General features: G+C 55.3%; 1 protein-coding gene across 1 annotated transcript; it reads left to right on the forward strand.

Annotated features, from left to right (window-relative positions):
• Window positions 1-11,421: 11,421 nt before the first annotated feature.
• Window positions 11,422-16,035, forward strand: CMTM5 (CKLF like MARVEL transmembrane domain containing 5; the record flags this gene model as incomplete). Its single annotated transcript, XM_081228273.1, has 6 exons — window positions 11,422-11,547; window positions 12,535-12,687; window positions 13,122-13,214; window positions 13,417-13,501; window positions 14,854-14,910; window positions 15,995-16,035. 6 exons carry the CDS (start codon window positions 11,422-11,424, stop codon window positions 16,033-16,035), a joined length of 555 nt encoding a protein of 184 aa, XP_081084399.1.
• Between the last annotated feature and the right edge of the window lie 25 nt (window positions 16,036-16,060).

Genomic DNA, 16,060 nt, shown 5'->3' on the forward strand with positions numbered 1-16,060 from the left:
GGCGAGAGAACGTGATGCCGGAGCATCTGGTCCCGGAGCCGCGGGCGGGCCGGTTGTGCCGCCTCTTAACGCTTCTCTGCCAGTCTAGGCCCGTCCCCTGCCCTCACTCTGGCTCGCTCCTGAGGAGCAAAAGTGGGAACTTAGGGCACAAAAGGGCAGGCCTCTTTCAGAGGAGCTGGGATTGCCCCCAGGCTTCAGCTGGAAGGACGCGGCTCGGGTCCCAGTTCGTGTGCGCTGCCTCCCTCCAGTTGCCCACCCCCTCCCCGCCCACCCCGCGTTCTTCCTTTGGGAAGAACACATCGAGGCCTCTCAGAGGCTCCAGAGAAGCCTTCCTTCTTCCATTTTTGAGGTTCCTGGAATTTAAAAAGTGAGATGCCAAACTGGATTGAAAAACTGTAGCATGTTTTCAATATTTACATTTAACACATTAACACTTCAAACACGTAAAGTAGACAATGGCTCTATGTATGGCGTCATTTGGAGATAACATCAGAAGTCTAATTTAAGGCCCTTTGTGAACCTGAGGCCGGGGATACAGAGAGGCTCCCTACCTCCCCTCCCATCCCCCTCCACCCTCGCATTCCACAGGCCCACTCTTCCAGGCATTTGCCAGCAGGGGAGGGGGAAGCACCTGACCCAGCTCCTTCTTCTCCCTGTTGCTTGGGCACCTGTGAACAAACTCAGACTCCTTTAGGATGGGAGAGGAACTTTTAACATTTCCAGATGCATCTCAAGGGAGAGCTCCCCCATTCCAGTTTCAGCCTGGTCCAACTTCTCCCAGACCTCAGCCCTGGGGGGCCTGGCTGCCTGGAACACAGATATTCAGCTTCTGGGGAGTGACTTGGTATATGATCTCTGCCCAGGGGACTGCCAAGGCAAATTGGGACTCAAGATGGAGGTGGGCAGGAAACCCTTTTCCAAAGATGAGTGCTCTGATTGGCACAGGGGAAACAGATGGAGGTCGGAAAAGGCTAAGCAGGAGGGAAGTGCTGGGACCCGGCAAAATGGTGGTTTGAGAGGAGGGCAGTGAGGCTCACTGCCCTCATTGTAGCTGAGCGCCTAGCTAGTGCCTGGAGCTAGGTGAGGGGGTTAGAGTGCAAACCTGCAGGAAAACAAGTCTGTGCTTCTGGAGTGCCCAGGCAGGAAGTGGAGCCAGTCAGACTCCGGAGTGAATCCTGGTTTGTCAGCTCTGTGACCTTAGTCAAGTTCTGGAACATCTCTGAAGCTCAGTTTCTCATCTGGAACAGTGGCTTTGGTGAGGAGTAACTATATGTAAGGTGCATAGCACAATGGCCTTTCCTCTTCACCTTGGCTTCCCACAACTCCCCCTGCGCCCCCAGCTTGTACCTTCATGAAAGTTCAAAGTGTTTCTTTGTTGAGGGCAGGAGGAGCCTTCTTCCTGTCCTTATGCCTCATCTCTGCCCTCTCCTTCGCAAACTGAGGTTTCAGGTGATGCTAACTTGTTCAAGGAGAGTTCTGGGCTCCAGGTTAGGTTGGAGAAAACCCAGGCTGGGTGGTAAGCTAAGACCCTGGGTGGGCGGCAGCCTCAGGCAGGGGGGCCCTCAGCTTCGGGGCTTGCGTTTGCCGCTATTCAGGGGGTAGAAAGGCAGGAACCCCTCCATCAGGCTTTCTGGGTCCCAGTCTTCTCTCCCACTCTTGTCCTTTCCCAGCAGGGCCAACCGGCTGATCTCCTCCTCATCCCACCCTGTGACCTGTTCTTGTTATTCCTGCTACTCAGAATTTCTCGGGTGCTCATGGATTCTTCCAGTTCTCCTCTTTTTGGACCCCCACAGCATCCAGATTGGCTGCATTCTAATCCTGGCTCCCACACTAGCCACCTCCAACCTTGGCAAGCTATGTGACCTCTGGGAGCCTCTGGTTTCTTGTCTGTCAAATGGGATAATAATGGAACTGAGGATTAAGAGAATCCTGAGAACTGGAGTTCCCTGGTGGCGCAGTGGTTAAGAATCGGCCTGCCAATGCAGGGGACACGGGTTCGTGCCCTGGTCGGGAAAGATCCCACATGCTGCGGAGCAACTAAGCCCGTGTGCCACAACTACTGAAGCCCGTGCGCTTAGAGCCCGTGCTCCACAAGAGAAGCCACGGCAATGGGAAGCCCGCACACAGCAACAAAGAGTAGAAGCCCATGTGCAGCAACGAAGACCCAATGCAGCCAAAAATAAATAAATAAAATTAAAAAAAAAAGATTCATTCATTAAAAAAAAAAAAAAAAAAGAATCCTGAGAACAGTGCCTGGTCCATGATGTGTAAATGATGGCTCAAAGCAACTGTTACTACTGTTACCTGATGCCAGTTCTGTGGGGCAGCAGAACGTCAAGGACATGGAACTTGCCTTCAAGAAACCCACATCATGTAGATCATGCTTGAATACAGTTGATACCTTCCCACTGAACTTGACATAAAATCCAAATACTCCGGACTTCCCTGGTGGCGCAGTGGTTAAGAATCTGCCTGCCAGTGGGTTCAAGCCCTGTTCCGGAAGATCCCACATGCCGCAGAGCAACTAAGCCCGTGCGCCACAACTACTGAACCTGCGCTCTAGAGCCCCCGAGCCACAACTACTGAGCCCATGCGCCACAATTACTGAAGCCCGTGCACCTGGAGCCTGTGCTCCGCAACAAGAGAAGCCACTGCAATGAGAAGCCCACGCACCCGAACGAAAAGTAGCCCCTGCTCGCCGCAACCAGAGAAAGCCCGCACGCAACGAAGACCCAACGCAGCCAAAAATAAAAAATATATATAAATTAAAAAACAAAAAACAAATGTTCCGCCACAGCCTTTAAGATCCTATGTGAGCTGGTCCCTGCCCACCTCTTCACCTCATTTCATCCCACCCTTTCCCTTAGCCTTTGCTTTCTACCCACACTGTCCATTCTGTTTCTGAAACATGTCAAGCTCTTTCACCTCTAGGACTCTGCATGTCCTGTTCCCTCTACCTGGACCACTCTTTCCCAGACTCTTTCCATCATCTTGTCAAATTCCACATCTTCAGAAAGGCCTTCCCTGGCTTTTTTTTTTTTTTTAAGATTTTTTTTTTTTTCCCTGCGGTACGCGGGCCTCTCACTGCTGTGGCCTCTCCCGCTGCAGAGCACAGGCTCCGGACGCGCAGGCTCAGCGGCCACGGCTCACGGGCCCAGCCGCTCCGCGGCACGCAGGATCCTCCCGGACCGGGGCACGAACCCGTATCCCCTGCACCGGCAGGCGGACTCCCAACCACTGCACCACCAGGGAAGCCCTAAATATTTTTTTTTGATGTGGACCACTTTTAAAGTCTTTATTGGGGCTTCCCTGGTGGCGCAGTGGTTGAGAGTCTGCCTGCCAATGCAGGGGACACGGGTTTGAGCCCTGGTCCGGGAAGATCCCACATGCCGCAGAGCAACTGGGCCCGTGAGCCACGGCTACTGAGCCTGCGCGTCTGGAGCCTGTGCTCCGCAACAAGACAGGCCGCGACAGTGAGAGGCCCGCGCACCACGATGAAGAGTGGCCCCCGCTTGCCACAACTAGAGAAAGCCCTCGCACAGAAACGAAGACCCAACACAGCCATAAATAAATAAATAAATAAAGCAAAACTGTCAAAAAAAAAAAAGTCTTTATTGAATTTATTACAATATTGCTTCTGTTTTATGTTCTGGTTTTTTGGCTGCGAGGCATGTGGGATCTTAGCTCCGACCAGGGATCAAACCTGCACCTCCTGCATTGGAAGGCGAAGCCTTAACTCCTGGACCACCAGGGAAGTTGCCTTCCCTGACTTTTTAAAGTTAAGTTGCCCCTCCCTCCACCCACCCCCCACCTCCCAGTAATTCTCTATTTCTTAACACTGTTTCCTTTTCTTCATAGCACTTATTATTATCAGAGATTATCTTGTTTCCTTATTTATCATCTGTCTCCTTCTAAAACGCAAGCTTCTTGAGGCAGGGACCTTATCTGGCTTGTCCTCCTCTGCGTTCCTAGCATTTAGAATGGTGCCTGGCATATAATAAGTGCTCAATAAATATTTGGCAAATGGGCGAATGAACAAGGCAACCATGACTGTAGGACAGAGTTGAGTAAGCCAAAGGCCCACCATGGGGGAGGCACCAGCCTTGGGCTGGGGGAGGGAGTTGCTAGGCTTTTTGTCCTTCACTCTGATTCCCTGCGTGTCTCCCAGGCCAGACTGGGTTCTCTTTGAAGACAGGCTCCAGGCACCTTGTAAGTAAAGGTGATACTACAAATAATTAGCAACCGGTACCATCGTGGCGTCCCCATCAGGACACAGGAGCCTGTTCCGGAGGCCTCCGTCTGGGCCAGGCGGTCTCCCTTTAGTTGCAGGATCACAGGGAGGTTGTAGTGTGGACGTGCTCCAGCCCTGAAGACAGTATCTATTTACCAGCCGGGGCAGCAGTAATATTTCAGCATTTTAACCACCAGTGCCCCTGCCTCACCTCAGGTGAGTGCAGATGAGCTTCAGTAGGCCCTGCAGGGCCCTGGTTTCAGCACTGTTGCAGGGGCTGCTAGGCTGGTTGGCACTTTTGTGGCCACCTAGGTTACCCCCAGCCCTCCGCCCAACCCGCACCAAACATGCACATTTCTACAAGAGAAGAGAGGCCCCTAGGCGGAGAGCTGATCAGAAGCAGGGGAAGGACTTCAAGGCAGTGGGTGAGAACTCGGATGACTTTCTGAGGAAGGGCAGGACAGCCATCGTAGCGTTTTGCAAGCTTTCTTGGCCGAGGTGGGGTGCTTCCTGTCACATCCTCCCTGCTCTTTCCTGCTAGGGGCTGATCTCTTCCCAGAGGCTCAGGGGTGGGACTCTCAGCTGGTCCCCCGTGGCTGCCAGGTCAGGCCCAGGCAGGTGAGGACACATGGGGAGGCACCCTTGATATTGGGTGCTGGGTGAACTTTCCTTTGCTTCTGCCTCTACATTCTCCCCATTGCCACCCCCATCTCTCCACACCCCTAGGGATTCCCTGGAAGCTGAAGCGACTCAGGGATTCTTAGTCACCCCAAGAGGAAAACCCTCTGGAAAATGTTTCTCATGGCAGGGAGTCATCCTGAGGAGACCCACAGCTGCTCCTGAGATAAGGGGGGAGACTGAGCAAATGGGAAGAGGTGAGTGGGGACGTGTGGCTCAGAGCGCAAGTTCTGCGTCAGGCCTGGTCAGGCAGGGGACTGCCCTTCAGGGGTTTCCTTAGAGGAGGTCCTGGTACAGAGGCAGGGGACACCCCAAAGGCCTCTCCTGGAGGGAATGTCCCACGCAACCAACGTGGGTCCTTCGCGGCATCAACAAGTGAAACAAGTAGCTGGGATCACTTCCAGCTCTTTCAAGCACGCTGTCCTGGATAGGGGCCAAGATCAAGAGGTCCGGGCCCGTGTCAGCCTCTGAGGTTCTGATTGGTTTGGGGGAGACCCAAGGGATCCAGCTCTTCTGGAAGGCCCCCTCAAAGCCTTTTCTGGGGTTGGGGGTTGCTCGGGAACACCAAAAGCCACCCCGGGGGCCACGAGCCAGACCTAAGGCTGGGGAAGAGGAAGCTGGAGCCGCGGATCCCAGCCAGCAGGGCTGAATGCCTGAGCGGGCAGGAATGCCCTGTGGCCTGGGGCAGGTTCAGGAGAGACCTGTCCCAGCCCATGCCCAGGTGAGTAGGAAGGCCCTTACAGGGGGGCTTCCCTTCCATCTGCAGCCAACCAGGGATCAGCAGAGTGTGGCATCTCCATGCCAGGAGCTTAGCTTTGGAGTTGATCAGGGCTGGGGTGGGAAGCCAGTTTTGCTTCTTCCTAACTGTGTGACCTTGATGAGGTTACTCAGTTTCTTTGGGTCTCAGTTCTTCATCTCAATATGGAGACAATAGTTTCCATCTCATAGTTTTATTATAAGGGTGAAATGAGCTGATGCATGGGCAGGGCTTGGCACCGTCCTGGCACATGATGCTCAGGAGCTGAGGGGCGGATGGAAGTGAGAGCATGCCTGGGAGCACAGGGCCAGAAGGTGGGCCAGTGGGAGCGGGCTGATGGATTCCTGGCCTCAGTGCTCTTCCTAAGTGCCCCTGCTGTCTCAGCCACCACCTGTTTCCCCTTAGCCCTCACCCCACCTCTACTTCCAGGCCCCTGCAAACTCACCAGAGCAGCTTCTCCCACTTCAGAATGACCCCGACCTCAGCACTCCTCTGCTTTGCCCTAAAGCATTCGAAGGATTCCTTCTCACTCTGCCATTTAAGTTATTCCTGGTTCCCTTTGTTTATTTCCTGAGTCCTTGGTTACCAGTGGGGTATTTTCTAAGGGAAAACACATGCAGATCAGGAAACATCATTCTAGAGACAATGTCTGTGTATGAGTGTGTTGAGGTGGAGCGGGGTGGCATTGTGGGTGTGCGGAATGAAGGGGGTTGATGGACAAGGATGAAGAGAAAAAGGTGGGAAGGAGGGAGGCAAAGAGCCCCCCCAGATGGGGTGGCCCCTGGCTGACCTGAGTCTTCGGGGCCAGGCCCAGCTGGAGCCTTGCCAGAGCGCACATACTCCCTCCTGGCCAACAGTGGTCCATGGAGCTGAGACTGAACGGGCTCACCCCCTGGCCTGAGAGTGGCAGCTCCCCCTGCCGTGGTCCTCATGCCCAAGGCCCAGTGAGTAGGGGTGGGGGCCAGCTGATCTGAGAGCTGGGTGTTCCTGTTGGCTCTTAGATGAGACTGTCGCCTTGCCCCTCCTCTTCCTGGCTCTGCCTTCTCATTCATGCGATGGGAAGGTCACCCACCACTTCTTCCATCAGGCCCTGCACACCCAGCCAACAAATTGATGGCTCCAGGCCTTCCTGGCAGCCTGTGGGGTTAGGCCTGTATGCCTAGCCCGAAGAGGGTCAGGGGACGTTCAGGTACGGGGGGCGGGGTGGCCCCCGGGGAGGGTGGGTAGAAGTTAGGGAGAGGGTAATGGATAATGAGAAGTCATAGATGATTGTGGTCATAGAAGTTGGGGTCATCGAAGATGAGGAAGCAGTCAGACAACAGAAGGGGTCAGAGAACAAAGAGATAGAGGGAAATGTTCACTAAGGTCGGTGACCAGGAGGACATCTGAGAAGAAAGGGAAGAGAAGAGACAAGGCCATGGGTGGGAGCAGCAGGGATCGTAGAAACGAGGCCTCTTGGAGAGAGACCAGGATGGTGTTCCCTAATTTTGGGTACCAAGCGAACCAGGGAAATTCCAATAATGCCCGTTCTCAAAGGCATAGAATAGCAGGATACTATTGCTTTGACCCATGCCCGGAAAAGTATAAAGAACAAAGTTTACCCAATAGGTTAATGGGCTTACAATGATGTGAATCACAACTTCCGTGAGTCTAGCATTTAAATCAGCTTTTGAAAACACTTGCAAGTTTTTTGGGTTTTTTGTTTTTGGTTTTTGTTGTTGTTGTTTTTATGGTACGCGGGCCTCTCACTGTTGTGGCCTCTCCCGCTGCGGAGCACAGGCTCCGGACACGCAGGCTCAGCGGCCATGGCTCATGAGCCCAGCCGCTCCACGGCATGTGGGATCTTCCCGGACTGGGGCACGAACCCGTCGGCAGGCAGACTCTCAACCACTGCGCCACCAGGGAAGCCCTTGTTCTGTTTTTTAATCTCAGGTCACACCCTCCAAAAGGTAGTGGAAAAAAATTTGAATAAACAAAACAGGTTTGCTGCAGATAAAACTAGGACTCCTAAACTGCTCCAGTCAACCTGCTTCCACAAGGCCCTGCTGTCAGCCAGCGCGACACCCAGGCTGGGCCAGCAGCATCCGGCATGTACCAAGTGGGTGCGCAGGGGCCTGGCTGAGACGTGCTGAGCAGGGCAGGAGCAGAGGTGGGGCTAGGGTGGAGGAAGCTCTCAGGTTTGGGGCTGGGGACCAGATGGGGCATGAATCCAGGAGCTCAGGGAACAGCTAGGGGAGGGGGCACCCAGACTAAGTGGAAGCAGTTTTCTCACTGACCTTCTCCTACAGGTGGTTGCATTTTTGGCAATGGTCTTGGGAACCCACACCCTCCATTTGCGGCCCCAGAAGGGCTGTACCCACTGGCCCAGCTGCTGCCCCAGCAAAGGACAGAACCCCACTGAGGAGTGGCTGAAGTGCAACACTGTGCTCATGCCTCCCCCAGAGACCACCAGCCTTGCCCACCACCCAGAATCCTGCAAGGCCAGTGAAGACGGACCCCTCAACAGCCGGTCCATTGCCCCCTGGAGATACGAGTGAGTCTGCTGGCCCCTGTCCCCTCCCGAACACCTGCTCATGTGCTGGTCAGCGTGTGTGTGAGGGACCAGGGGAGTTCCAGACAATTCCAGCCTACCTGCCCCCTTTTACCTCAGGGAGGTTATCAAGTTTGGGTGTTAGACAAGGCCTAGCTCTGACTCTTATTGGGTGACCTTGGGCCAATCACTCAAGCGTTCAAAGCTTAGTTTTTTTCATCTGTAAAATGAAATAATATTCCACAAGCTAATGATGCAGATCATAGGAAATAAGATACGAAAAATCTGTACTTAGTGCAGAAAATGTTGGTTTCTTCTTCTTCCTCTACTTCTTCCCCGCCTCCTCCTCCTTCTTCTCCTTCTCCTTCCCCTACAATGGCTGTGTTTTTCTAACTAAAATATCAGAGAATAATGTACAGTACAGGCACGAAGCAGCCCAATACCAAATGCTACTGCCCTGAGCCATGAATGGGTTATAATTATACCCTCCCTCTGCTCTGGGCGGGGCAGCTGGGTGGTTGGAGCCCCAGGCTGGTTATCTTTGATCATGAGCAGTCTTATTCTTTTGCTGTGTGCCACACACATAATCCTCTATTTGTGTCATGATGTAAAAAAATGTTAGGAAGCCCTGAAATCGGGACAATGAATAAAAATATTAAAAATTAGTGCCTTAGGGATCCCAAACATATTTCTCTTGCAGTCTTGCATCCTCACGGGGTGTCTGTGTTCCCACTCTCTGTAAGTCTAGTTCTGGCTTAGCCTTGTCTTTGGGGATGGATGGAGAAGGTCAGTGGGTAGGGAGGGGTCAGCTTTGATTGAGACTAGATCCAGGGTGGCGACTGTAGGTCACTATGCTTTGAAGTGGTCTCAGAAGGCTGGCTAGGTTCTGGGCTAAATCTAAAGAGGTGGGAGCCCCTTTGGGGAAGCTGGGTACCAGATGGCTGACTCGGCTAGGATCTAGACCCCTGGTTGGGAGGCCGTGAGCCCCCGATAACCACTCTGCTGTTCTTCCCCAAAGCGTGTTCTTTGCAACTCTTGTCCCACAAGCTGTTCCTCAGAAAAAAAAAAAAACGATGATGTCAAGTAAGTGGGGGAAAAACTGCTGCAGGCCCCACTCCTTGGAGGTTCCCAGTGTGCCCAGCACCTTCACGGCAAGAAGTCCGCAGAGAAGAGACCATTAAACTCAGCGCTTCCCAGACTCATTTGGCCACAGACGCCTTCTGCTGCAGTGTATTTATTGGGGAATGCCACTCTGGGAAATGCCACACTAGCTGAGCCCCAGTCTGCGAAGTCCTGTCTATTTGGAGGATGGTTTTACAACCTAGGGGCTGTTTCCCTCTGGGCTTCTGGGGTCCCAGACCTTTGGAGCACCTACTTTTCATGCCTTTTAGGGACCATGAAATCCTTTTAGAATAAGTCAATAAGCCTTACCACACACTCTTATGTGTGCTTATAATACATGCACAGCCTGTGTCTGGAGGACGGGCAGGATATGGCAGATAGTGGCTTCCTCTGGGGAGGGGGACTGGGGAGACAGACTGTCAGCCTTCACTTGATGCTTTCTTATACTTGGATATAAGAGCAGTTTTTACTTTAAAAATTTTAAAAAAAACCCTAAAAAATAATAACAATTACAAAAAGGAACCTCAGGCTAGAGCCCAGTGTATGTATCAGATGGAACCAGTGCTGGTCTGGTGGAGCTGCTCACCTGCCCCACCTCCCTTAGGGCTCTGGGACCAGCTGGAAAGTCACTCTTCTATTCCCGACCCTCACTGACAGTTGGGGGAAATAAAATCCAGGGAAGAGGGGGTGACTTGTTCAAAGCCACCTGACATGCTGGTGGGTACCAGAGCTGGAATAAGAAGCCAAGCCCCCAACAGTCCTGGCATTTCCACCCTGGGCCCTCGCTGCTCCTGGCCAGTCCCCTGTTTGCCGGCCAGCCTTACCCCCAGGACCTGACCCTTGCCACCCCTGCAGGTTGGACAGAGACTTGAACTGGCTGTAAGTGGTCTGTAAGACGGGAATAAAGACACAGACCTACTAGAGAATGGACTTGAGGATATGGGGAGGGGGAAGGGTAAGCTGTGACAAAGCGAGAGAGTGACATGGACATATATACACTACCAAACGTAAAATAGATGGCTAGTGGGAAGCAGCCGCATAGCACAGGGAGATCAGCTCGGTGCTTTGTGACCACCTAGAGGGGTGGGATAGGGAGGGTGGGAGGGAGGGAGACACAAGAGGGAAGAGATATGGGGACATATGTATATGTATAACTGATTCACTTTGTTATAAAGCAGAAACTAACACACCATTGTAAAGCAATTATACTCCAATAAAGATGTTAAAAGCTAAACAAACAAACAAACAAACAAACAAATAAATAAAAGTGGCCTAATTTGTCTTTGGCATTCCTGGTGCCTGAACATCTTGTGGTGCCCAGCCTGGTCCCTCTTCCTCCCCACTGTCAGTCCTCACCTACTGCTCTCTCCCTCTGCCCTCCAGAGTTTCTGCTGTGGCCCCCCATCCCTCCCCTTCCCTGGCTCCCTGGCCCAGCCCTAAACACTGGGGTGGGGGTCAGGCCGCCCTCCTGGCATGCTGGAGAGACAGAGGCCCATTGAGGTACTGCAGCAGGCACACAGCGCCCCCTTGTCCCCCAACAATCTGCCTTTGTCCTCAGTTCTGGCTGCTACTGCTTGGTTCTGGGGGGTGCTGCCTGGGCTGGGCTCCAGCTCGCACCCTCCCTAAAAGGAAAAGGGAGAAAGGATGGTGAGGAAGAAGGTTAAGGTTAGGGAAGAGGGCCACAGACTTCCTCAGGCTTGGGTCCTTGGGGGCTCCTAGGCCGGCCCATTTCTCAGCTCACCTCCCAGCTCATCGTGGTTTCTCCGCGGACCTCTTCCTCCCCTCCCTTCTCCCCTCTGTGGGCAGGCGGGGTTGGGCTCCAAGTAAGGGGAGGGTTGACCACTCCCCCCTTGCCCGCGCCTCCCCTCCCATGTGCTGCCTGGGGGGCAGTGCACGCACCAGCCGAGCACTCTGGGCAGCTGGGTGCAGGCCCTTCTGGGCAGCCGCCTTCTCCAGGGTCCCACAGCAGCCCTGCCTGCTTCACTTTCAGGTTTCTCGCAGTGCCTTCCTGCTCCTCTCTGCTTCCCCATCCTGTCAGTTTTCCATTTTCCTGTTTTCCTTCCTGGCTGGTGGCAGGGGCTGTGCCCGGTGGGCCCCGTGGAGATGCTCAGTGCTTGGAATCGCCGGGACCGGCCCCCTGAAGAGGGGGCAGCTGCGGGGCTCCAGGGCTTCACCGTGGACAAGACGTTCCTCTCGTCCCTCAAAGGCATCCTGCTGGAAACTGAGCTGGTAACAGCTGCCTCCCTGATCTGCAGCCTCCATCTCCCAGCCCGCCCCCCCCCACCAGGGCTCAGCCCTCAGCAGCCTCCCTCCCCAGGCTCTCAGGACACCCCTCTGGCCCCAGCTGCCCCACTTCCCCACCCAGCCCCTCATCTCCCATCTGGAGGCAGCCACAGCAGGTTTCAGTTGCTGCAGGAAGGATTGAAGTTAAACAGAGGACAGCTCTCTGGGACATCGAGGGGGTGTGAGGCACAGGGACAGCGGGGACAGCGGTAACGCCAGCCGGTCTTTCCCCGGGCTTTAAGATGGCCACTTCTTGGCATGTCCAAGAAGTTCAACTACCAAAAAGGGCAGACGTCCTGCAGCCCCACTTTATCTGCTGCCTGCTCCCCATGAATATCTGTCCTCAGGAAAGGAGCTTCCCTGAGTCACTTAGCAAGACCTACTAGTAAACTTAAGTCCTCTGCATATACGCCATGCTACATCGCCAGAGCTGAGGGGACCCCAGAGTCCACCCTGGAGCATCTGCCTTCTAAACCTTGCCTCTTGGCATGGAACCAGAGGCTCTGGTCCTTGTCAGAAGAGTTTTAGGCATCCAGGAGTGGGGGAAGTGTTACGGGGCATGGGGTGCCTCCTGGGGGCACAGGCTGATGTGGGTGCCACTCCAGGGGCGGGCATTCCCATTGTACTCGGGGCTAAAGGGGGACCCACTATCTTGTGGATTTCACAGAGTGGCGGCTCCTGGAGCCGTGCAGCGTGGCCAAACTGCTGGGGCTGCTGGCATCCCGAGGCAGGGGGAGCATGGGCGGGCAGAGGTGGGGGGCCAGAGTCGGACCTCAATCGGTAAAGGCCCTGGATGTGGGTGGCTCCAGGGATGGCGAGACCTCCAAGGACAGGTGGTGGGGCCGGCTGGGGGAGCTCCGGGGAGGGAGAAGGCAAAGGCCTGGCTGTGCCTGTGTCCCCTTCCTGGCAAGCTTCCCACCCTCGGTCCCGCAGGCCCTGACCTTCATTATCTTCATCTGTTTCACGGCCTCCATCTCCGCCTACCTGGCTGCTGCGCTACTGGAGTTCTTCGTCACGCTAGCCTTCCTCTTCCTCTACGCCACCCAGTACTACCGGCGCTTCGATCGGCTGAACTGGCCCTGTCTGGTGAGGGGCCCTGCCTCCCCCACCCCGTTCTGGTCCCTTTCTTCTCTGCACGTTGAATTTTCCTCTCCTCTCCCAGCCTCTCTCCTTTTCCTGGTTTAACAAGGAGTCCGGCTCCCATACCCAGCACTCAAAACACTCCTTTGACCCACATCCCTCAGATCTGCTCCCTTGTCCAGGTCCAGGTCCAGCCCCAGCCCAGGCCCCTGGCTTCTCGTCCTGGTCCTGGTCGCTCTGCATTTATCTTCATCCCTCCCCTGGGCAGCTGTGTGAGCTCTCTCTCTCTTTGTGTCTCAAGCATTTGATGTCGTGTCCAAGGGTATCTCCATGTAGGGATTCACAGTGCCTGAGGGTCAAGCTGCTGACTAGCCTGGAAAACCTCAGGGTGATGCTCCCTGCCCTCTGCTTCCCTTTGACCCTGCACCCCCAACCCCCAGGACTTCCTCCGCTGTGTCACCGCCAGCATCATCTTCCTGGTGGTCTCCTTTGCGGCTGTGACCTCCCGGAATGGAGCTGCCATTGCTGCTTTTGTGAGTCCAGCCCCACAGAGCTCTCTGGCTCCCCAAGGACCTTTGGCTGGTGGTTGCACACTTTGTGTGCCTCTCTCCACCCCAAGCTCAACCCAGTGCCCAGGGTCTGCCTCACACCTTGCCCCATATCACCCACCTCCCTCTCCCCAGTATCAATGGCCCGATGGTCTTTGTTGTGCCATCCCTGCTCCTACGCCCACAGGTTTTTGGCATCATCCTGGTTTCCGTCTTTGCCTACGATGCCTTCAAGATCTACCGGACTGAGATGGTGCCCAGGGCCACCCAGGGTGAGTGCCTGTGCTCTGGGGAGAGGAGATGTCCCCTCCACCCGCTGCCCCAGCTACCCCACCCTGCCATGCCCTACCCCACCTGGCTCCATCTTCACAGGGGACCAGTAGTGATACTGGGGCTACCTGGCTCCTGAGCCCAGCCAGAAAAGGGGGACAGCGGAGCCCAGACACGTCTCCTTTGGATTCACTAGCTCCCCAGCCTACTGTCCACCACCCCAGCCTACAGCGATGGAGCCAGGCCTGAGAAGTCACCGGGGATTTGTCTGTGGGGCCTGTGAGATCTGGCTTCTGATGAAGCTCGGCCAGGGAGGGGGTGTTATGGACGAAGGGGAGGGTACAGGAGGAAGCTGGTCATTCCCAAATTAAAAGACTTGAATCCTACTGGTGAATCTTTTTCTTCCCCCCATATTAGGCAGACTAGGAATGCCAAAGAGTATTCATGGGAATGTTGCCTGGAGCAGGTCATGGTCCCTTCTCTGGGACCAGGTGTGAACAATGAGGAAGTGGGGGCTTAGACATCCTCCAACATAAAGCTTCCATGCCACAACTCTCGTGTGCAAGGCCACCTTGCGGTGTGCCTTGTGGCCGGGCACCCAGGCTTCTGTGTCTGAGAAGGCGCGAGCCTTCCGGATGTGAATGAGCGCCCACTTGCCAAGCTATTCACACCCCCATCTTAGTGGGTTTGAGGTGAGGTGCTTGCCTGGGGCGTGTGTAGAGCTCCCCCTGGTGGTGTGGGGAGGACTTGGCCCGCAGGCTGCCAGGGAGAGGTCAGCATCAGATGAGGGCAGAGATTCCCACATTGCTGGAGCTGCATGAGCCCTCAGATATCAGCTGGTTCAATGCCCTCAATTCACATAAGAGAGGACACGCCCAATTAGGGGAAGTGACCTCTTTATTTGTGACAGAGTTAGGGCTGGAGCCCAGCTCTCCTAACACCTGAACAGGTGTTCTGGATATTGTACTGAGCCCCTGTAACTCATAAAAAATGGCCCAGCCTCATTTCCAGCTCCCTCCACCAGCAGGTCCACCTTCCCAGCTTGCCAGTGCCTCAGCAGGACATTTCCTGAGCATCCCATGTGCAGACCCCGTGCTGGGTCCCAGGGGTTCAGAGGTGCCCAGCAGGCCCATCCTTGAACGTTCACAGATGGGAAAGAAGACCAGCTAGTGAAAGGCAGTCATGGCTCAGGGGCACTTTGGAGTCGGCCCTGCCTGGCCCATGACCGCTCCGTGTGGCCGGGACATCCTTGCCCAGCCCCGCAGAGCAGCGTGGCCTAGCTCGTCCAAGCTGACTTGCTAGCCCCTCTCCAGTGCTTCTGTGTCCCTGCCCTGAAGTGCCTTCCTTCTTCTAGGGCGCTCCTTCCAGATGCAGGCCCCAGCACCCAAGCCCTGCCTGAACCTGAACTCTGGTAGAGTTGTTCTGCTCCCCTCGGCGCTAACCACCAGCCACTCCGGGTCTGGCTTTTCCTGCCTCTGGGTTCCCGTTCTCCTGACCTCATGTCCTGGCTCCTCACCGGAACTGGTAGCCTCTCCAGGGCTAGAACCGACTGGCTTTTGTGTTTCTCTGGTCTCTGCTCGCAGTTCTCAGGACTTTACCGACAGGCCATTCTCAAGACTGGTGACCAGCCTTGGGCAGGGGGCGGTCAAGGTCTCAGAAGAGGGAGCGGAAGGGCTTAGCCAGGGGAGTCCAGGAGATCGGGGTGGGGGCAATGAAGGGATGAGAAGGTGGTCAGGAGGGCCTGGCCATATTAAAGTCCAGCAGGGGGCAGGGATTTGCTAGGAGCAGAGTGGGGTAAGGACCCGCCTTGTCCCCTGAGCAGCCGTGTGACACGGGCCAGCCTGTCCCTGGTGGGAGCTCAAAGGGAGCAGAGTGTGCTCTGTGGTGCGCACCTGCGCGGGCCCTGCTCATCTGTGTCTGTGTGAGAGGTCAATATGAGACAAGCGGTACTTAGGTTTGGTCCACACTTTGGTTCAGTTTGGTGTCAGCTGGCTCCAGAGTCTCAGGATGCCCTCACGATGAGGTGTGGCCCACAGACCCAGCCGACTGTACCGGGGGCTGATGGGGAGCGGGACTCCCTGTGGGTTACTTCTAAGGGGCTGACCAGAAAGGGACCTGTGTCACCCTCTTTATCCACATCTCCATCCCCAGCCAGCTCTGAGCCTCTCCTGGCATCGGAGGAAACAGGTGTCCCAGGACAACTTTAACTCCTGTGGCCTCAGGGGTGGGGTAGGTGGAGGGTGGCTTCAGCTTCTGCAGTGCAATTCTGTCTCCTAGTGTCTAGAACTGGCTCACCCTCTGGTGCGTTTGTTTCCTCCACTTTTGGAATTTCTCCCTCTCGTCCCTTGTCTGGTTGGCTGAGCAGTAGGGGGACTCACGGCTCTGGCACCTCAGGGAAGCCGCCTCACCTCCATGGGCCTCGGTTCCTCTTCTGTAGATGTGGGGTGTCTTGGCTCCCCCAGCTCTGACACAGGGGCAGGGCCCCCCTCCCCCAGGAGTCCAGGATGGCTCCTGGATGGTCGGCGGGGAAGGATAGGGGCTCAGGCAGAGTCTGGCACTCA

Source organism: Mesoplodon bidens (genome assembly GCF_964165515.1).
Source record: "Mesoplodon bidens genome assembly, chromosome: 3".
Lineage (NCBI taxonomy): Eukaryota > Metazoa > Chordata > Mammalia > Artiodactyla > Ziphiidae > Mesoplodon > Mesoplodon bidens.